Source organism: Pseudorasbora parva, chromosome 18 (assembly GCF_024679245.1).
Source record: "Pseudorasbora parva isolate DD20220531a chromosome 18, ASM2467924v1, whole genome shotgun sequence".
Taxonomy (NCBI): domain Eukaryota; kingdom Metazoa; phylum Chordata; class Actinopteri; order Cypriniformes; family Gobionidae; genus Pseudorasbora; species Pseudorasbora parva.
In genome coordinates, this window is record NC_090189.1 from 8,727,914 (window position 1) to 8,751,229 (window position 23,316).

A 23,316-nucleotide genomic window follows, 5' to 3' on the forward strand; every position below is an offset into this window, starting at 1 on the left:
GAACAAAGATTTGAACGGTTATGATTCAGCATATTGATTCGTGATTCGGCTCGCTTGTCAAACTGCTGAAATCACGTGACCTTGGCGGTCCGAATTCTGAATCGATTCGCTGATTCATAACCGTTCAAATCTTTGTTTGCGGATTGAAAACAAACCCGGAAGAGAAGACAATGCTGACCCACTAACTAACCCACTGCTGTCACATGGACTATTCATAACATTTCTGGACATGGAGAGTGTACCGTACATACATTCAGGAACAGAAAAGCTCTCGGACTAAATATAAAATATCTTAAACTGTGTTCTGAAGATGAACCGAGGTCTCATTAATGACATAAATTTCAGTTTTGGGTGAACTAACCCATCAAGACCACGAGACTGTAAGGTGTCCTATTTATCATTTGAGGTTTCAGAAGGGTGCTTGCGAGCGCCTCCTTTGCGATATGCTTCCTCGATGCGCACTTTTACTGAACCCACACAGACTTCTTCCCTACAGTCAAAGCAGTATTACGTCATGAAAGTGTGGACTCATAGAAAAGACCTTGAGGGTTTAGGATGCCAGTTGGGACAGGGGCTAAGAGTAGTTTGCTATTAGAATCAACAATGGAGTTGGAGCTGTGGAGAAAAAACCAATGGACCAATGATGAGGTTCAGATTTAAATAAGCGAAATCCAGCATACGTATGTCACCGCGCTAATTTGCCTAATCTTCACGTCACTTTAGACCATGATGAAAATGCAGACAGCAACAGGTCTGGGAGAAAAAAGTTCCAGGGACAAATTGTTCTGGGTAATTTCAGTGAAAACAGGACTTCTGTTGCATGCAAAGTAGAGCAGATCCATTTGTGGCGACTGACAGAATAATCTAGATATTGGACCAGACATCATGCTCATTATACATCGTAAAAACAATGATTTCAATTATTTACACCACAACAGGAGATCATGCATTAGCACCAAATCTTCAGTTAACAAGGACATTATTCTTCATGTGACACGTTCTCAACATCGACATCTGATTCCTCACCCTAAATGTATGCATGCATACATTCATCACAGGGTATCAATGACATGCTCATTTCCTCATTGCACAACCAATATCAATAGATGATCCAGTGAGCAAGCAGACGTGTTGCTCAGCAACAGAACCTGAAATAAATGTATTAATTAAATGAAATAATTTGCTGCCAAATGTCTGAATGGTGACGTCACTCAACGTTTTGTTAAGAAGTCTACTATTCAACTCAGGCCAATAAAGTCGTGTCTAAATCTGTGAACTTGAAACCAACAGTTTTCACCGTTGATGATAATATAAGGTAGGAAGTAAAACTACCTTTCTAGAGAGAGGTGATAATATTGTAAAACGCCGCTACAGAAATCATCCATTGATGATGAATGGCGAAATTAATTTGTTTGCACAATTTGCATTTACAAAATACATAAATTTACATGCAAATGAACTTATTTTCTCATGTCATAAATAGAGAAATACACATTTTATGCTCTGCAGATCTCTTTGTTGGTCACAAAGACATGAGCTGATTTAGTTGGGAAAGCGCCTGCTGTTATTTTAATTGTTGATTGTATTAACAAACATTGACAGAAATTCCAAAACCAAACTAAATCATTAATGCTTATGCTGAAATCTTAAAATGCAGCCTTCTCATAACTATATTGAACACTGTGCCCCTGATATGAATCATATTAATATTTAATAATATTTTTAAACACCTCAATATATTATCTACACGGTTGTTAGTCTGAATGTTTTATACAGGTTGAAAACATTACTCGTGGTTTCTGCTGTGGGAAAAGGCATATAAATTTGCTATAATGGCTTCCACACACCAATCAATAATGCAGGACTGGCTATTGATAATATAAATCTTCCAAACTTAACTGACCACAACTTACTCCTGTCTCACCACACACAGAGTGGCCCCGAAATATATTGGACACTTAAAATGTCTGAATGTCTTTGCAAAGATGATAAAACATCAGTTCAAGTGGCATTGTAGCATTTTTTTTCTCAGAAATGACTTTAATTTTCTTAATTTTTGTTCAGTGACTTGTAGCTTTAGTGATTGGTAGAACAGTATATCTGATGTTTTATCATTAAAAACATAGACTTTGGGGTATTTGGATATAAACATTAAAAAAAAAAAATGTTTCTTATGTATATTGCGGTCTCATATGCTCACCAAGGGTGCATTTATTTAAGGGGGTGGTTGCATGCGATTTCACTTTTTTAACTTTAGTTAGTGTGTAATGTTGCTGCTTGAGTATAAACAGTATCTGCAAAGTTACAGCGCTGAAAGTTCAATGCAAACGGAGATATTGTCTTTTAAAGTTATGGCAGTTTATTGCCTACAAAAATGGCCGGTTTGGACTACAACAAGCTTCTTCCCGGGTTGGTGACATCATAAACCCTTGCTAGTCACTGCAGATGTGACTTCTGCCCGTAATGGTAAGGGGCGTGGCGTTTCCAGGACAACCTGTGCTTGGCATTTCAGCCAATAAATATACAGGAAACTACATTTGGCCATCTAACCAATCTAAGACCAATGCGTTTTCGGAGGAATGGGCTTCATAGAAGCAGGAAGCAAACGAGCCGTTCAAAGGACAGAGGAGACAGCGGTGTGGAATAAAGGTCAAATATAAGACGAATATGGCGTTTAAAAAAAAGTATTATTAAGACGTTATACTGCGCCCCATAAACACAACCAAGCCTAGAAAAAAACACAGAACCACCCCTTTAATCAAAAATACAATAAAAACAGCAATTTAAACAGCAAATACTGTTGTAAGCAACTAACTAATTACAAAATTCAGCTATGCCATCACAGAAATATAACATAAAAAATATATATATATAGGCTATATTTAAAAAATAAATAAATTGAATGTAATATTTCTATGATGGCAAAGCTGAATTTTCAGCATCATTACTCTAGTCTTCATTGATCCTTCAGAAATCATTATAATATTCAGATATTTCTAATTATTATTATTATTATTATTATTATTATTATTATTATTATTATTATTATTATCTCATTGTGTTGCTCAATATTTGGTGGAAACTGCCCCCAGGATTTTTTGATGAATAGAAACCTTAGTAATTCGCACAGTAAAGCCCTGGCAACGACCAGACTTTCTTCAGAAAATGTACTTTCGTTTTAAATACTTCATTTTAACGTCATTTTCAGAAGAAAAAAAATCTCACAAGTGTAGTCAGACTGTTTTGACGCCGCGCAAGGTTCTACCAATTAGCTCAGTCCCGCTCTTCCTCCGCTCGCGCATCCACGTTGAATTTCCCACGCGCGCCGTATGTCACATCCGGTTTCAGCACCTCGGACAGCTCGCGCTCTCACTCCCCAATCTTTCTGCCTCACACAACGAGATACACACAAAGTTTGGGGCTAACCAGACCACCCTGCGTGACGCTGAACCTCCAGAGCCGCAAATCTTACGGGAACAGGAGTCGACGGAAGGCAGGCAGGCAGACACACGGGAGAAAACGGGAGGCGCGAGATGCCCAGAGACTGCTGCGCGAGACCGACTTCTGTTTCTCTGTCATTCTGTTGCTGAGAAGAGAGAGAGAGAGAGGGGGGAGAGAGAGCGAGAGAAAGAGAGAGAAGCGAGAGACCGGGGACAGAGGAGCGAGGAGAGAGCATCAACGAGCGGGTCTTAACGAGGCACCGGACCGGATCTGCATGCGAGAGCGAGTCCGAGCGAGCGGAGGCGCGAGATGCAGCGCGTGAACATGCTCATGAGTCTCATCGTGCTGGTGCTGATGGGCACGGAACTCACGCAAGTAGGTCTATCGCCATCTTTACCTCCCACACACACACACACACACGCACATACACACACCGAACACAGATCAGACTGCGGTGAATTAGCCAAATTACTGGTAAAAAGAGATTAACGAACGGGATAACACGCAGAGAGATAAGAAGAGTCCACGGTTATACTCATTACAGTTCACAGCAAACGTGAGAAACAATCTGCACGCGACCAAGTTGCAAGAAAAGCGCACTATTTACATGAATTGAATGAAATATTCATCATCACATACATAAGGATTCATATTACTCTATATTTAATCTTCATGTGCTGTTGAGAATGATTTGTATTCTTTGTTTTGGGTCCCCACATACAGCACTGAATGTGTAAAAATAACAATAATGAAAGCTTTTAATATCATTATCTAATTTAATCAAACCCCATCCAGCAGATATGATCAAAACTTTCAGAAATGTGACCAAAATGATATCATGATATGATATTGATGCTATGATATCAAATGAAATAATCATGTTGCTTCTGTTAGTGGTCAGTTCTACCATTGAAAATACATAAACCTGGCAAGAATGTAGAGAGGATCTTACGTTGCATTTCATTGCATGTATTCATGTTTTTTTTTCCTGGGGTCTCTGAGACCCTTAAGGATGTTAAGTCACACGTTCAAACACAACCAGTACAAGTCATGAAGTATCAACCTGATAAAAGTATGTCTTTGAGCTATTTAAGGCCTTGGGAGACCTCAAACAAGTGCTGAGTAATATTAATTGCACATTGCTATTGTTAGCACCACAATAATTACATGATTTTAGATTGGAAAAAGTCTACAGAGTGCACATTATCTTACAAAAAGAGGAGAAACGAATATATGCGTCTTTCAAATTGGGTCAGCACCTGTCATAACCTTAGGATAGATGCTATACTTAATTTCACATAAACGAAAAGGTGTAATAGTAGATGCACAGTGTTTAATGGGTTAAAATGTTCCTCTTCCTTGATTTGAATTGTCCAGCCAATGCAACACTCAAACAAAACACACAACATGGCTTGTGAAAATTAAACGTGTCAAATCTACTATAAGTGTCCCTCAATTTTATTGACATCAAATTTAATATGGCATCTGTACGCTCCTGTTAAAATGGACACTAATAAGGCAAAGTGTTACAAAAAGAAACTGGAGCTTTGCACTAGAGAATTGGAGAGCATTTGGCCGCTCTTACTAACGCTCCCCAGTGCGCAGTGTTCTTGGCTTCTACATATGCAAACAGTGCTCTTCACGCTTCAGTTATTACTTTAACCAGCGTCTCGCTGTAGCATGTATTTTCATATTGATCAGAAAGGATGAGCATGTGAACCGTACAGCCTGTGTAAATGTTGCATTAGGCTCGCAGCGGGGCAGCATGCTTACTCGGCATGTGAGCGCAAGTAAATCTCAAACTGACTCTGCCAAACCCATCAATTACCGCCGCGTGGCTCGGTCATCTTCTCATCTCTGAGATATATGGCCCATTGAATCTGTGACAATTTGGCATTTTGCTCAGCTTTACCCCGGTTAGAGAAGACCTTGCACAAGAACATAAACAGTGCACATGGGTGTTTCTGAGAACAGTACAGTGAATGTAAGAAAGACACATTATAGAAAATAATATCCAAAAATCTCTCTCATAGCAATACAGACAGACAGAAAAGGAGCGTTTCTTCAGAGTATAATGGCATTCTTAGATTTAATTTGGCTCTGCTGTCAGTGTTAAATTAAACACAGGAGCACTTAAGAGCACAGGTGTGAGCAAATGCATGCTGGGACATATGCTCGTCTCACATAAGTGCAGTGATCTAGTTTCAAACTCTCATGGTTTGGTAATTGTGCTGTGGAAATTGGACAGGCTTTCAGTTCGTTTGTGTGTGTTTGTATGAGAGGAGTTGAGATTAGTCACAAGGTCCATTCGAGTTATTTTTCTACTCTGTTCCGGCCTACACGTTTATTAACAGACATAACCCCAACACTCTTAAAAATAAGGGTTCCAATTAGAGGGAAAAAGAGAGTCTAATGTCAAAGGAGAATCTAGCTCTATCTCTTTAGAAAACCATCTGCGGTGCTTTAAAGTCCCCATGAAATCGAAGCCTTTAGTATGAATATGTCCACACCGAGAATGATAATTATAAGGTAACTATATCATCGTCCACACATGCGGACAAGCTTGTCCGTCGTTTTAAATGCTTAAGCTTGTTACAGCATGATTGATTACTATTGGCTGTCAATGATTTTATCGTTCATCAGCTGGATGAAACAGTTTCTCTGTGCCGTTATCGATATAGCTGTGGTGTGAACTCTGCTAATATTGAGAACGGTTTTTAGAACTATCTCTTTATCGTTATCGTCCTTGGTGTGAACAGGCCTTTACTGTTATCTATATGCTAATATGCTCCCAAAAATGTAAAAATTGTACATTTAGAAGATGCAAGCATTCAAAGCCTATAGTCTCTCATTTCCGCAAATATGGATAAATTATTTTGATGACATCACCCTGCACTTTTCTGTCCAATCAAATGCTCTCTAGAATCTAAAGTGCCCCGCCCCCTACATTAAAAATAGACACTGAAGCTGTGGTGAAAATCTGTCACTTGTTCCCACATTTTCTTGATGTTGCATGGCACAGTGCACTATATAGGGGATGAAGAACAGTTCAGACAGTATAAATATGCTTTCCATTGGGGCGAAATAGGTCTGGTTTTTACGTTAATGTCACGTGAAATGAGCAAAGAGCGGATCAACGTATCGAACCCATTTGAATTCTGCACAGAATGCTATATTTTAAAGAGGAGAGATCAGAGAGCTCTCAGATTTCATCAAAAATATCATAATTTGTGTTCCGAAGATGAATGTCTTACAGGTTGGAAAATACACATGGGTGAGTAATTAAAGGGTTAGTTCACCCAAAAAGGAAAAATCTCTCATTAATTACTTAGCCTAATGTCATTCGACACCTGTAAGACCTCCGTTCATCTTCGGAACACAAATGAAGATATTTTTGTTGAAATCCGATGGCTCAGAAAGGCCTTCATTGACACCAATGTCATTTCCTCTCTCAAGACCCATAAAGGCACTAAAGACGTCGGTGCAAAGCCCATCTCACTACAGTGGCTCTACAATCATTTAATGAAGCCACGAGAATAGTTTTTGTGTGCAGAAAAACAACAACTAAATAACAACTTATATAGCGATGGGCCGAACGTTATGAATCAGCGTAGGGTTTAATGATTCGGATCGCCAATGTCACGTGATTTTAGCAGTTTGACACGCGATCTGAATCATGAATCAATCCACTGATTCATAACCGTTCTAAACTTTGTTTTGAAATCGGCCCATCACTAAGTTGTTATTTAGTTTTTTTGCACACAAAAACTATTCTCGTGGCTTCATTAAATGATTGTAGAGCCGCTGTAGTGAGATGGGCTTTGCACCGACGTCTTTAGTGCCTTTATGGGTCTTGAGAGAGGAAATGACATTGGTGTCAATGAAGGCCTTTCTGAGACATTGGATTTCAACAAAAATATCTTCATTTGTGTTCTGAAGATAAACAGAGGTCTTACGGGTGTCGAACGACATTAGGGTAAGTAAATAAAGAGAGAATTTTCATTTTTGGGTGAACTTACCCTTTAAATAGTAACAGCTGCTGAACCTATACACTGCTCAAGAATTCCCCCTCAGTACACCTACTAAACATCACGAAACACCTGCAAAAAGGCCACGTACTGCACACCACCCACAAAACATCTCCTTAAATGGAAAAACCACAACCAATTTATACAAAAAAAATCCCATTACACCACCCACAGAACAGCTGATGGATCTCATAGTATACTCCAGATTTCTTAATCACCACCATCAGTTCACCCACTTAACTAGTTCTCAAACTAAAACAGTTTGACAGAATGAGGTCTAAAGTGGTCTCATTTTAAAAGACAGTAACATAATTTAGGTCAGAAAGCAAGTTAGAACATCATATTTCCCCCGTCCAAGTTATGCGCCAAACATCGATTGGATTCAAATTGATCCAACCAGCAGTTTTTCTAGAGGGCCTAATATATCTAAAAATATATTGTAGGTAATATTGCCAAAGCTGACCCCACATTGTGTGATTATGCAAAGATAGTTTAACAGGAATTTTTTGGAAAAATGCAGGAAGAAGTATCAAGCACCACTTAAAAGTCCTGGAGACATAACCAAAGAATAGTCCTTGTTTCTAATAAACGGGTAGCTCTTTATTTATGTGTTAGATATGTCCTACCCAAAATATCCCGTTTTAAATAAAAGTATGTCACAGGAAAGAAAACCACAATTGACGTGGTGATTTCTTTGAGTCTCTAGTACACCACATAAAACTGCAACTAAACTTTACAGCCAGTGATCATGATTTTTTTTTTTTGTACGGAAAATATTCTTGTGACATGATGTGGTGATGACAGAACTTTTAAAGCAAGTGACTGTTTTATGCCAACTTCCATTTAGCCTACAATAACGGTTACATAGTTATGAATGAATAAATATATATTTTTTTAATAAATAATTGTAATTTATTTAAACTATTTTGTTTGATTAAAAATGTATGCATTAATATCTAATAATATAACTTTAATTGAATTATTTTCCCTTTGAAAAAGTAAAGTAAGGGACTACTCTTAATTTTAACTGCATTAAATACTGTAGACTATAGAATAATCCTATATTAAACAATAGTGAATTTAACAATAAAATATAAGATGTTAAATGTATGTTTTAACCACATCTCTTTAAATACTTTGGACAGTTAAAGAATAATGCAATTTTATATTATTTCTTTAAAAAAAGATTTAAGGAACAGTTTCATGCCTATCCGTGTATTGTTCAACTGGTCGAGGTTGACATGGGATTTAGAAAGTAATTAGTAAAAAGTAATGCAATACTTTTTAGAGAGTGTAATTAGTACAGTATTATTACAGATGTAATTAGTAGCTAGTAATTAATAACTGCTTTGGAGTTACTTCCCCGACCCTGGTATATATAACATATATGAAATAATATATTATATAAATAAAGGAACTACAATAAATTATATCAACTTGTTCACAACCTAAAACAGTTAGACAGAATGAGGTCTTAAGAGTCATCTCATTTTAAACGTCAGTAACATAATTTAGGTAAGACTGCAAGTTGGACAATTTCCAATATCACATAGATATGGAATAAAATAATAGGGATTTCTTTTCTTGCATTAACCACTTTAACCACTCTGACACGGCACAGGTTTCAGAAGGCCCAAAGCTTCTGGTCCCAGTGTTGCTTATGCTGTCTTTTCAATTTGTGTTAATGTCCTAATCGTATTTCAGTCCAAATGTAAAATCCATTCAAACTTCCATTAACGTGAGAGAGAGAGAGAGAGAGAGAGAGAGAGAGAGAGAGAGAGAGAGAGAGAGAGTGAGTGAGTGAGTGAGTGAGTGAGTGAGTGAGAGTGAGAGTGAGAGAGAGAGAGAGAGAGAGAGAGAGAGAGAGAGAGAGAGAGAGGGAATGTATCCACATTCTAATGCTTAGTTCCCCCAGCTATAGAATGGATGAGATTAGCTCTTGATTACCACGGTACAGATACGTGTCTTCAATGCTCTTATCACCTTCATAGAGATAAAGGTCATCACTATGGTCTCACAGAAGAGAATAATCTAGCCTGTGGATAAGAAGAATTATCATATTAGTAATGGTTCTGCCTCTAATCAATTGTGTCTGGTTTTGAGTATGAAAGGGAGATAAAGAGAAAGTGTGTGTGTGCAAGGAAACACAAGCTTTTGTTTAGATGATGGCATTTCACCACCCGACACTCACTGTTTCTCTCTAACAAACCATAAATCACACACACACACACACACACACGCACACACGCACACACACAGGCTTTTTCTTGAAATCTCTAATCGATCAATAGACAGATCTATCATCAGCATGCACTTAATTTTTATACTTGTGGTTTCCATCATAATTCTGTAGCATCTGAACTGTGAAAGGGCAAATGTGTGTTCATTGTTTTAGAGAAAAACACAAAAGGGTCGTTCTCACAGATTTATTTTATTTTTTTCTTTCCACCATGCTAATTTTCCATGGTTTTTCTATGTAAACATGCACTAGACTATGGCGTTTACTGTCAACAAACACAAATGATTTGGAGAGGTGTGCTTTTACTTATTAATCAGAAGTATGATTTTTGCCGTAAACTTCAGTGGCCGGGATATTATAGAGTCTTGCAGACACTTTGGTAGGCTGTTTTACCCAAAGCCACTTGCTCTGCATTCACGTGCTATCAGAATTATCATAAATACGAGTTCCCTAGGTAAAAATTGCTCATGAACACCCTCCCGTTTTTAAAATTTGAATGCGACATGTTCGCAATTACGACTCCAGAAGTTGGAATTATCACATTTCCAATAACACTTGAATTCGGCATAAGAAACCACCTCGTAACCAGCTAGAATACTGTAGTGAGTCAGAAAATCTTCGCAACTACACAGTAATACATCAGAAAATGGCCAAAACAACCAAGCAAACAAAAAGTACTATAATAACAACCATTCAGAACCCCCTATAAACACACTAACAATCACTAACTACTCTTTAGCAGCATAACAACCCTGGCCGGCCACCCAAAACACCATAGCAATCAATACCAACACGATACACTAACATCCAGTCAGAACACATCCCTTTTGAAAGCATCGTTTTTACTTTCACTTTCAAATCTGTGATCGCACGTACTCTGTGTATAGGGAGCGGTGGTACTGACCACACATTTTACCAGATAAGATATTTGTCAATGACGAGCTGGATCTGTTGTGTATGGGGATGGAATTGTTGCATTATTCTAAATAAATAGATTGAGATTTACAAATAAATGTAATGATATTCACAAAAATGTATCAAATTCACAAATAAATAGATTGAGATCCACAAATAAATGTGCTATGATTGGTCAGTGCAAATGGCTGTTATCTGATTGGCTTAGGTAGATGTGGGCGGAGTCCACTTTTTATGGATTTGTGTGCACATCTTGACACTAGAAGTGTTTCAAAATCCACAAATGTGTGCGGGGGTCTACAAATACACAGAAAATGGTTCACAAATACACAGAAAGCCATTCACAAATGCACAAATGTATTGGTGAATCTCAATCTATTAACTTGGAATAATGCACAATGGTTGCGCACCAAATCTTCAGCCATCGTCTGTCAGTCATCTGTCCTTACTCTTGTCACGTGGTACGCAACACCTGACTCCCACTGTACGGTGACTGCAGCTCGTGCTGTATGGCGCAGAACAGACGCTTTCAGTTTATAATTGTAGCGTCCGTTGTCCAACTGAACTAAATGACCTATAACAAACTCTAATGACAGTGCTGCAGTAGGCAAGTAATGTAATCGAGCATTGCAACACCCTGGCAATAACCCAAAACACCCTTGCATCTTGCCTGTGAATTTTGCATGGTCCAACACCACTAATTTTTTCTTCAAACAAATGGTAAAAAATCTACCATCTGTTCTCACACACAGTGCTCTCCGTCCACGTACCAAGATATAATTTTTTTCTTCTTCCAAATCACAAAATATATCCCTATATTTTGAAGCAGTAGCTGCAGATGGATATACTATAAACTGAAAACAGCAGGAAGAACAGACTGCTTGGAGAACGCAGTGGAAACGCAGGGGCAGGGGAGAGTAAATGTTCAAACAGCAGGGCTCCTTTCCAAACACCTCTGCAGTACCACGGACACCAGGGCCCAGAGTCAGGCAGAGCATCTGAAGTTTCTGCAGAAGAAAACTTCTGAAAACATGGACTTCTCCTCCTCCTCCTCCTCCTCATCTCTACACTGCAGAACCGTAAGGGAGGTCTTCAGCGCTCTTGCTCAGACCCATGGATAAATCACTTATATCCTGTTGGACTGTTTTTTTTTACACGCAGCCTGAAGCTGAAGGCTTTACTGTAGACCATTACAGATGAGTTACTGCTGCCACACTCTCCTTCAGTCCAACAGCTCAGATGGTTTCTGCTGGTACACTCTGAACCAACCATCATCTAGTGCTCCTGATCTACAGGATATTATCGTTTTGCTGGGGGCTGCAGAAATTGCACAGCCTACACATGAATTATTAAAGATGATAAAAAGAACAGTGTTAAAGGGAATCCCAATTTGAGATTACAGTTTTGCTTCTGAGTAAAATTGATCGCTGTTGCCTTAGAGAACCCAGCTATAAAACATTCATATTAGACGTTTACTGCAGATCTTGTTTCGGAATTAATAGCCATATGTACCTGACCCGACAGATGAGTGTTTTTGTAAAAACCAAACATACAGATTAAAGAAGCTGTTCACCCACAAATGTAAAAAAAAAAAGTTGCCTTCATGCCGTTACAAACCCATATGACTGACTTTCTTCTGTTGAACACAAAAGCAGATTGTTTAGCAGAAAGTTCACGCTACTCATTTCTAATTAAACTGAATGTGCACTGGATGCTGTCAAGTTTCAAATATGACAAAAATAACAACTTGAGGGTGAGTAAATGGTGACAAACTATCCCTTTATGGTTAGCTTTAACCTCATCTGTCATGGTTAAATGTTTATCGATTCCTGTTGATCAATTCACTGCTTAATCCAAGCACCATCCATTTGGTGTCTTAACTTCATAAACCCACTCATATTTCTATAGAAAAACCTGTTGTCATTTATATTCTAGTGTTAATGTGTTGAGAAATTAGCCTAGAAATCTAGAGGCTGATGCACCCTACTGGGTGCAAATCTAATTTGCAGCCAGTGTCGTCCAGCGACTTTCTGTAGACTTGTGAGCTGGAAAAAACTCTGGTCAGGCATATTCCATCGTGTATAGAATCAGTGGGTGGGCTTAAAATAATGACGGCAGAGTTGCGGAGGTCCCGCGTGCTTCTTGTAAACAAATAAGCTTTTCTTTGAGAAAAGAACGGCGCTGAAATCGTTCTTAAGAAGGGCAGATGTGTTCATTGTTTTGCCAACCGGAAACGGCGAAAGTTTAATCTATCAGCGAGCTCCGCTTCACGTTGCTCTGGTTGGTTGTAGCGCTATCCTATCGCGTGCAGAGGGAGTTTGAAAGACAACCGTTTATCCCGCCTCTCTGATTGAGCTGTCAATGGTGAGTTTCCAGTATTTTTGCTTGTTAATGTTCCCTGCAATTGAGTATTCTCTGTTTAGAGCGTATGATATGGAATATACATATACAAGCTGATATGGAAGAAGTGCATGCCTGAGCTTGCATTTTGGGTTCAGCAGCGTTGGTTTGACATTTGACAAAAAAAATGTAATCAAAATGCATTAGCCTTTTTATCCGTTAGGGATGTGACGCTGAAAAAATGTTTCCCTCACTGTCACATTGCTGTGAACGAACGCAGCCGTGTGCAGTTTACTTCCGGTTTTCCAATTCAGGGGCGGGCACTCAAATTGTGGGTTCATTAGCCTATTATTCTTGATGAAAAACACAACAACAAAACAGTACAATGATAAACTTCCTTAAATAGGCCTTTTACATTTCGCTTTGAAAACAAATCTTCCGCGATCATCTTGTCATTCAGCTCCTCACTCGTGATGAATGAAATCTGAATCCTGCAGCAGTTTGTCCGGCAATCTGTCCTCTAACTGAACAAAATGATTTTTACTACTATATTATATCAAAACTGGGACGTAACAGACCTGTGTGTTTTGTGTCACTACTAGCGCAGTGTCTGTTCTCGGAGAATTCACGCGCCACTTCTCAAGATTCTGCTGTTATTAGAGAGAAGAATATGTTCAGCTCCTTTCCTCCGAAGCTTTGAATATTCAATGTTAATCGCTACTGAAGCTGCCCTATTGGCATTATGTTTGATTGTTTGATTCATTAGCCAAACATTGCTTTATTGAAAAGTATTATTTAGCACAGTTTCGTAATTGAAAGTGTCAGCTTTTATCAAGAGCTAGCAAGAAAGCTAGGTTGGAAATAAGTATTTAATTAACACGGTCAAGTTCACAGAAAACTAACGAGACCAAATGTTACATCAAAGATGAAAAAAAACCTCCCGAGGGCACTAATTTGTAGATATTCGCTGCCAGAAGATACTCCAGAATATCGGAGCTGCTCACTTCCATGCAATTAAAGCAAATGGGGACTTGAACTGTTGAGCTGTAAAAAATTAGAGAGAGAGAAAAAACATTATAAAAGTAGTTTATTTGACTACATTTCAAGCTTGCCTAGACACCAATAAATTTCACTGTATGGAAAAGAACACCTTGGATATTCAGTTACAAATAACTTCTTGTGTTCTACAGGAAAACGGAAATCATACAGGTGGTGAGAATGAGTAAATGACGGCAGAACTAGTCCTTTAAGGCCAGTACAGAAAGATCGGATCATTGTGGATCCACAAGCAAACAAAAATGCGTATGTGTGTGTGTGTAATAGACAGTGACAGGCCCGGAAAGAATATCTGCCCTAGATTCAGTGTTTTAGATGTTTTCTGTGTGATGTTTTATTAAAGTGAGGTTGGATATGCTGACAGAGACACAACTGGATGCCTGACACCCCCTGAATCTCTCTCTCTTTCTCGCTCTCTCTCTCTGGTCAGTCTCTGTAAAGTGCTGAACCTTTAATGTGTTCATGTTTTTAATCCAAAATAACAGTTTATTTTAGACCAACAAAGACTGCATATTTTAAACTTTTAGATACATTCCAAAACTAAAAGACAAGTAAGATATGAATGCATTTTATGTGAACACAATGAAAAATATCCTGAACTGTATTCCCAGGACACAATATACATATATATACTGTACTGTATATATAGAGTATTTTGTCAAATGCTATGTTTTATATTTTGTCATTTTAAACTCAATTTGTATTCTATCTTCTACATGTTCATCAATACCTATTATAAATTTCAAAAGGAAAAAGAACATTCTTAAATCAAAACTGCTATGGGCATAAAGTTCAACATTCCACTTATGAATTAATTTAAAACCCTTGTTTGTTGTTTTGAACAAGTGGAAGCATAAAAAAAGTTTAACATACAACCTGAAGTGTCTCTCTTTTCCTGGAAAATAACAGTAAAAAAAAAAAAAAAAAAAAAAAAAAAAACTGCTTTTATGCAGTCTAAATTTATTTGTACACACACACACACACACACACACACACACACACACACACACACACGTCTGGTTCACTATTTTTGTGGGGACTCTGCATAGACGTAATGGTTTTTATACCATACATACTGTCCATTCTATCCCCTTACACTGCCCCTGCCTCTAAACCTACCCATCACAGGAAACATTCTGCATTTTTACTTTCTCAAAAAAACCTCATCCTGTATGATTTATAAGCCTTTTGAAAAGTGGGGACCGCTGGCTGGTCCCCAAAATATAGGTGATCTCAGGTTTTAATATCCTTATGGGGACATTTGAACATTAGAAAGAAATAATTAGAAACAAAACTACCTTGAGGAATGTTCACTGGAGAAAGAAGTGACACACAGTCCTGGTCTCCCCAGTTTATTTATATAATGTGGTTATTTTTGGTATCAGGATTCACGTACATCTAACTATGACGCGTTCGGCACCTCTTACTGTGTCACGACTACTCACTAGCATCGTGTCTAGGTCTGTGAACAATAGGTGTTAACCAATTGATGCGTGAGACTGCACACTGCTCGTTCTGCCATACTGCCAGATAGAAGTAGGTGTTATTGCATCACAGTACCGCCAATCACAACACGGGGGCGCTAGAGTCATTCTAATGCAATCCGAGTTAATGCATGATGCACTCTCGCGCGGGTCGTCTCCAGGACTCTGTCTCTTATATATTCCAGTTTTCACTAGCCATCTACGCATGAGCATGTCAGAATTGACATAGGCTATGTTTAAGTCTGCAATAAAGATATTCCAACCACATATGCTCGTTTCCCTTCATTTCCCAGTCGTTTATGAAAAATGTGTCCTCTTGTGTCTCGTGAGTCGTGAGACACGTGTTCTTTAACTGTTTATTAAAAAAAACTGATGAAAGTTACTTATGTGAGGTGCTTTTTTAAAATAACACTTTAAACATTTCAGTAACCACAAGTGACATTACAAGTCAGGATACACTAAACAGACGCTCGTGAACAGATTCAAATATAACACCACACATTTTATCACAGAAAAAAACCCTAGTGTTAGTAAAAAATAGTTGACACTTAACTGTGCTTAAAGACAACTTTGGTGGCGCGAGAAGAAAGAAGAACTGACAGAAAATGTGTCTATGTTTTATTTGCACACCGGTGACAGATAAAGGGGAAGAGCGCGTGAGAAATGTGACCATTATTCATTCCCGTTGACCCGGAGTGGGGCGTGATATTGGGACGTTTAATTTACAACCTTTCTGGGCGCGTGGTTATGACAATATCGGGCCATTAACGCGATCCGTTGCCAAGTGCAAATCCCTGGTGGCGCGTCTCGTGAGCACAGGCGCGCTTCACGCTCTGCTTATATAGGAGCGCGTGGCACCGCCTCCTTCTCATCCACGGAGAGCGGTCGGCGTGTACAGTTGTAATCCATCCCGAGTAATTCACTTGCGTTGGGAAGGCGGACCAATAAGGGCGTGAACGCACACAAAAGAGGCTCGGATAACAGAAAAGACACCAGACGGCACCAGCGCGGACACTAGGGTCACCACTGCGCGGTTTTCATCACTTCAACCACACCGGACTCCATTTAACCAACGGCATAAATCAAGATGAGCACCATGAGACCGTCCGAACCGGGACCGATAGAGGAAATGATGTGGGTGATGGTGATGCACGAGGCGTTTACGGGCAGCGATGCTCGCCGTTACGGTTCCCGGGTGGCTTGTGTAGAATGAGAGTTTGGGTCAGTGCGCAGAGATGTCGGTGCCTTTGCTGAAGATCGGTGTGGTGCTCAGCACCATGGCCATGATCACCAACTGGATGTCCCAGACTCTGCCATCACTGGTAGGGCTCAACACCACCAAGCTGACCGCGGCGCAAGGTGGCTATCCGGACCGAAGCATAGGAGTAAGTGTCAGGTTATTTTCCCTGAAAATTCAAATGAAAAGTTGAGATATTTGTAAAAATCCATTCGCGCGTATAACAGTGCGATGCAACTCCGCGTTCTCGGCATTTAAGGGGGCGTTCACACGGGGGCGTTTTTCTTTTGCATTCTGTACTATTCTTTTATTTCAATTTTTAAATGCTGTAAGGAACGCGTCTTGTGCGCGCACTTCTGCGCGTTCTTTCTCGTTTTCAGAAAGTGCCATTCAGACGTGCTTCTCGATGTCGTGGAATTTCGAACGCTTAGCTCATGAATATTACAATTTATTTCGATTTTCGATTCGAATATGAGCGTTCCAATTCGCCCTAATAAAACTTTTTTTATTTTAATGAACCAAAACTGCTGCTTTGTGTCAGTGAATATCAGCAGAATTTTTCACTTCACTAGATGGAGATTCAAAGAAAAAGTGCGCTCAAAGAGTAAAATATACGCTTTTCGCGGAACTCCATGTCTCCTAGCGTTCAGCAACGCAAGAACGGGTATTCTTGCGGGTGAGAAAATTCTGTGTTCAAAAACAGCATGACCGAGTGGAACAAAGTATACCAACATTTAAACACAGACGGGACACAATAGTGTAGTTCTTCTATAGTTCTGTCATTTCCACTTTCACAATTTTATTATTAATATAACTTCTAATATTAACAAATATAACATGGAAAGACGGCAAAGCTGAGAAATCAAAGTCTATTTTCAGTGTGGTCATATTCCATAAGTACACCATTGGTTTGGAGATCTAGGACTCTCCAGCCCTGCACCAGCGGATGTTCATCAATCCTCCATCTGTTCCTCACTCTCACCAACTCCACACAGACTGTATTTGGATCTGTATCTGATACACAAGCTCAAGAATGACACAGTTGAATGGGATGAGATCCCTTCACTCTAACAGCTGTCAGTCAAATACAAAATACTATAAAACTGTGTGTGAATGAGACTGATGTTTGTCTTAGATGCAATGCTGCTGCATTCTGATTGGCAGGTGGGGGTATGGGCGTGGTCTGATGTGGAATGAGCAGATGGGGTTTTGTGTAATCCTGTGTCGTGTTTGTAATGCCAATGAGTATGAGATTATAAATGAGACTTTAGATGTTGTAATACTGCTAAGATCACCCTTCTCTTTCTCTCTCCTCGCTCACAGGTTTTACCCGCTAACCCAGAGGAGTCCTGGCAGGTGTACAGCTCGGCTCAGGACAGCGAGGGCAGGTGTGTGTGTACGGTCGTTGCACCTCAGCAGACCATGTGCTCGAGAGACGCCCGGACCAAACAACTCCGCCAACTGCTGGAAAAGGTGACCTCCCGACCCATAATGCTCTGCCTGTTTGCCCTTGGGCATCACATTATCTTTCATGCAAAGTTGCCACAGACACCTAATCTATGACAACCAGAGCTTTCCTCCAGAGATCAAAGTGACCTAGAGGCATGAGCCTAACAACAATATAATTCACATACAAACACGCAGAGTTAATGAGGTCCTCTGGAACATGGCAGGCGCAGAGGCAAACAGCCTTACCTCAGAAAGACAATGATGCAACTCCTCGGACACATCAAATGATTAGCAGATGTGGAACAGCTGCAGAGCTCACCAGATTTCTGAAGGCCACTAGACTCATTATATAGATAGATAGATAGATAGATAGATAGATAGATAGATAGATAGATAGATAGATAGATAGAAAGATAGATAGATGTAGAGTATACTCATCTTGTTTGGAAGGAACCAAACATTGTTCCTTCCAAATAAGATGACCATGATCTCAAACATGATTTGATAACGGTCCAAATATCAACGGTGTCAAATTCTCAGAAAAATAAATACATTATATATATATAGATAGATAGATAGATAGATAGATAGATAGATAGATAGATAGATAGATAAAGGCAACACACACACACACACACATATATACACATTTATTATACAAATACAAACTTTCCAGTTAGATATGCTTAATCGATTTGACATGTTTGATAATTTAATTAAACATTTCTATAATTTCTGTTTGTGTGCGTGTGTGTGTGTGTTTAGGTGCAAAACATGACGCAATCAATCCAAGTATTGGACCAGCGGACCCAGAGGGACCTGCAGTACGTGGTGAAGATGGAAGATCAACTTCGCGGCCTGGAGACCAAATTCAGACAGGTGGAAGAGAACCACAAACAAAACATCGCCAAGCAATACAAGGTAAACACACAATTATGTGCAAGCACTGCACATATTTCACATGAATCCACACATAAGCCCATACGGATACAGCGTGCGCACACATGCACACACACACACACACACTACAGCTTGCATGCACACATATCAATGCTTGTGTGATTTCTGTGAAATGTGCAGACCTGTCTGAATCCATCAAAATCCAAACTTTCGTGCAAATGTAATAATTGTATTTTTGGGTGTTTTTTTTTTTTTTTTTTTTTTTTAAACATTTACTACCTTCAAAATTAAATCATACAAATAATTATAATAAAAAATAATTAAAGTTGAGCAAGAAAACTATAATTAAACATTAATAAAGGATCTGCACATTTCAGTTTCTATGATGTACCATTACAGTCAAAACGTCCCATGACAAACACTTTACGTGACACATGCATGCAATGTAGTATTGTTTGCACTCTGTAACACGAGCGTGCGTGTGCAAGTACATGAGTGTGTGCGTGTGTGACTGTGAGAGCACGTGAATGTGTTAGATAGGTTAGCGAGTTAGCTCCCTGTGCTGAGTGTGTTGTTTCTTGCTTGCAGGGCTAACTATAAAGACATGATAGGAGAGCCAGAGGCCAGAAGAGGCAGGTCTAACCCACGATTGGCTGAAGTGGGCGTCAATCATGCTGTTTATGTCACGATTCTCATATTCTATACGACATTACATAGCTGTAAGAAACACTCCTCCCCCTCCCTTATCCAACCTCCAATCAGATCTCCTCCTGCATGCTAATCTAAAGAATTGTTACGTTTTATTTATATGATCTACATTATTTAGTTTCAATGATATATTGCTATTATTACTACTACTACCATTATTATTCTCATCTTTGCTAGTATTGCTTAAGTTTTTTTATTATTACTCTTATTATTTGTCACTATGAATCCTTGGTTTTTGAAGTAATATGCGTTTTTGAAGTAATGAATTTAATCCTAACATCACATTGTTGTATGTGAGTTGTAATTTCAGCATGTGTCCCTTTCTGCTGTTGCATTCTAAACGATAACTAATAAAGTCTTTTCCCAATTGTTTACCGTGTTCAGAGCGCTTGATTTCGTCGATAAATGTTTGTAGATTTATCATTTTTATACGAATCTCAGTAGTTTTACTGCAGCTCGGCCTCTGGTCTCTCACTGGCTCTACAAGCACACACACACGCACGCACACACACGTTTTTATGGGGACTTTCCATAGAAATAATGATTTTGGTACTGTACAAACTGTATGTTTTGTCCCCTAACCCTAATTCTATCCCTGAACCTACCCATCATAGAAAACTTTCAGTATTTTTATTTTACATTTTCTAAAACCATCACTTAATGTGATTTATAAGCTTTTTTGGTGGGACCAAAATGTTCCCACAAGGACAAAGATTTCAGATATTGCCATCTTTGTGGGGACCAAACATCCCGTAATGTAGAGTTTGCCAGGACTACATAAACATGACCTTCACAAAGAAGATCTATGCCATCTTTTGCTATCACCCAACATCAGTACCTGACCTTACTGATGCTCAGGAGCAAATCATCGCATCCACATCCCTGCATTTTAAAAAAAAATTCCCAGAGGAGTAGCTGTTATTAGTAAGCTGTTATTCAAGCAAAAGAAAGACTAACTCATTATAAATGCTAAATAAAAATCACATATTGATGTGGTGTGTAGGTGTCCACATACTTTGGGGCATACACCCTTAATAATAAAGATGCCAGGAAGAACCAAAAAGGGTTTTTTACAGTGATGTCATAGAAGCACAATTTCTGGTTCCCTGAAGAACCGTTTTGTGAAAGATTCTTTAAAGAACCATTTTTTTTCTAATAATTTTATCGTCTTAAGAACCTTTTGTGCAATGGAAAGGTTCTTTGCATAATAAAGGTTCTTCATGGAACCATAAACCCTGCCAAAAAAACAATTAAGAACCTTTATTTTTAACCTTTATTAATTAATTTGCTGTAAACATTTATTTTCAAGAGTTTGCAGATGAACGAAGACGCCTTCATGTACAACATTATTCAACATCTAGAAAGTTCAAATCACTGTAGTCAGCAAGGGTTCAGACAGGCTTCACAGTGTACAAGCCAGCCAGATTTTCCAACTTTCCCACATTACGTATTTGCAGGCCATAAAGGCAAAAATGGCGGAGCTGCGTCCGCTAATCCCCGTACTAGAGGAGTACAAAGCTGACGCCCGGCTGGTTCAGCAGTTTAAGGAGGAGGTGCAGAACTTGACAGCCAGCCTCGGCCTCCTCCAGCAGGAGATGGGAGCCTACGATTACGATGACCTGCACTCCCGCGTGGTTAGTCTAGAGGAACGGCTACGCGCATGTATGCAGAAGCTCGGTAAGATACACGCACATTTAACATAGACATGCACGTTTTCTCAACATAATTCTTGATTGACATCGCTTATTCATTCTGGTATTCTGAGTGCACAAAATAAGTTAAAGGGTTAGTTCACTTAGAAATGAAAATTCTGTCATTAATCATTCACCCTCATGTCTTTCCAAGCCTGTAAAACATTTGTTCATCTTCGGAACACAAATGAAAATCTTGATGAAATCTGAGAGCTTTCTGTCCCTCCATATACAGCTACGCAACTACCACTGTGACACTTCAAAAAGGTCATAAGGAGATCGTAAAACTAATCCATAAGTATTGAGCGGTTTAATCCAAATTTTCACTTTATCACTTTATATGATGAACAGATTGAATTGAGTTCAAATGTGCTGCGTTACTAGACTGGGTAAACTCAGCCTGATCCGCCGGCGATTTGATTTCGCACTGCAACTCAGTCTGGAAACCTGTACATTCATTTATACTGCTTCTGTTACAATTTTGCGGGAACCAATCACAGACTGGCTTATCTACCTGGCGTGTTATTGGCGGGTTTAACACGATGACAGATAGAGAAGTGATGGGTCATTGCCTGTTGATCACGCCTTTTGTTTTCTGATTGGTTGAAGGTCTATCCAATTGCGTACAGAGTCATTTGAATAATGTTCGTTGATCACGCCTCTTGTGCAGTAGAAAATACAGAGAAGACTCTCCAGACCAATGTTTAATCTTAAATTGAGCTTGGTCTGGTGATAGCCAAACAACTATGTTACAGAGGAAGCTCAAGCATGAAGCATAACACACAAATTATTTACAAATCCAGAAACTCAAACGCTGCGTAACACACGAGAATGAACCTCATTGGTTCTTCCAGAAACTCAAACGCTGCGTAACACTCGAGAATGAACCTCATTGGTTCTTCCATAAACTCAAACGCTGCGTAACACTCGAGAATGAACCTCATTGGTTCTTCCAGAAACTCAAACGCTGTGTAACACACGAGAATGAACCTCATTGGTTCTTGTTGAAGCTCAAATGTGCAGCGTAACACACGAGAATGAACCTCATTGGTTCTTGTTGAAGCTCAAATGTGCTGCGTAACACACGAGAATGAACCTCATTGGTTCTTCCAGAAACTCAAACGCTGTGTAACACACGAGAATGAACCTCATTGGTTCTTCCAGAAACTCAAACACTGCCTAACACACGAGAATGAACCTCATTGGTTCTTCCAGAAACTCAAACGCTGCGTAACACACGAGAATGAACCTCATTGGTTCTTCCAGAAACTCAAACGCTGCGTAACACACGAGAATGAACCTCATTGGTTCTTCCAGAAACTCAAACGCTGTGTAACACTCGAGAATGAACCTCATTGGTTCTTCCAGAAACTCAAACGCTGCGTAACACACGAGAATGAACCTCATTGGTTCTTCCAGAAACTCAAACGCTGTGTAACACACGAGAATGAACCTCATTGGTTCTTGTTGAAGCTCAAATGTGCTGCGTAACACACGAGAATGAACCATGTTCGTTCACCAACACATTATCCTCTTCCAAGCATTATTCCCCTTCATTTGCAGGCTCGGCTTCACACACACCTTAGATTTGGCACAGGTTTTACGCCGATCCCCATCCTGAATTAAAAGTGCTGGGACACATTCACACTTAAACACAATCCTACAATTTGGCATATCCATTCCACTTAAGCTGCATGTCATGACTGGGGGAAACCAGAGCCCCCGGAGGAAACCCATGCTAACACGAGGAGAACATGCAAACTCCACACAGAAAGGACTGCTGGCTCAGGGTTCACAAACGCATAATGGTTTTCAAAAGTCATTGAAA

At 39.4% G+C, this 23,316-nt stretch overlaps 1 protein-coding gene and 1 long non-coding RNA gene across 3 annotated transcripts in view; one reads left to right on the forward strand and one right to left on the reverse strand.

The window, feature by feature from the left end:
- Positions 1-3,288: 3,288 nt before the first annotated feature.
- The window catches only part of olfm1b (olfactomedin 1b), a 36,709-nt gene continuing 16,681 nt past the window's right edge, over positions 3,289-23,316 (forward strand). Inside the window, exons 1-4 of one of the 2 annotated variants that reach the window (XM_067423416.1) lie at positions 3,289-3,816; positions 18,064-18,213; positions 18,955-19,110; positions 21,255-21,474. In XM_067423416.1, the coding sequence (XP_067279517.1) occupies positions 3,751-3,816; positions 18,064-18,213; positions 18,955-19,110; positions 21,255-21,474 (592 nt within the window). In that variant the 5' untranslated portion in view covers positions 3,289-3,750. Of the gene's footprint in view, positions 3,817-16,281; positions 16,889-18,063; positions 18,214-18,954; positions 19,111-21,254; positions 21,475-23,316 lie in introns of those variants that run through there. The other variant, XM_067423415.1, reaches the window with a different exon arrangement.
- LOC137046278 (uncharacterized) overlaps positions 13,947-23,316 on the reverse strand; it is a 145,492-nt gene continuing 136,122 nt past the window's right edge. Inside the window, exon 4 of the long non-coding RNA XR_010898923.1 lies at positions 13,947-14,007. This is a non-coding gene — a long non-coding RNA (uncharacterized lncRNA). The remainder of the gene's footprint in view (positions 14,008-23,316) is intronic.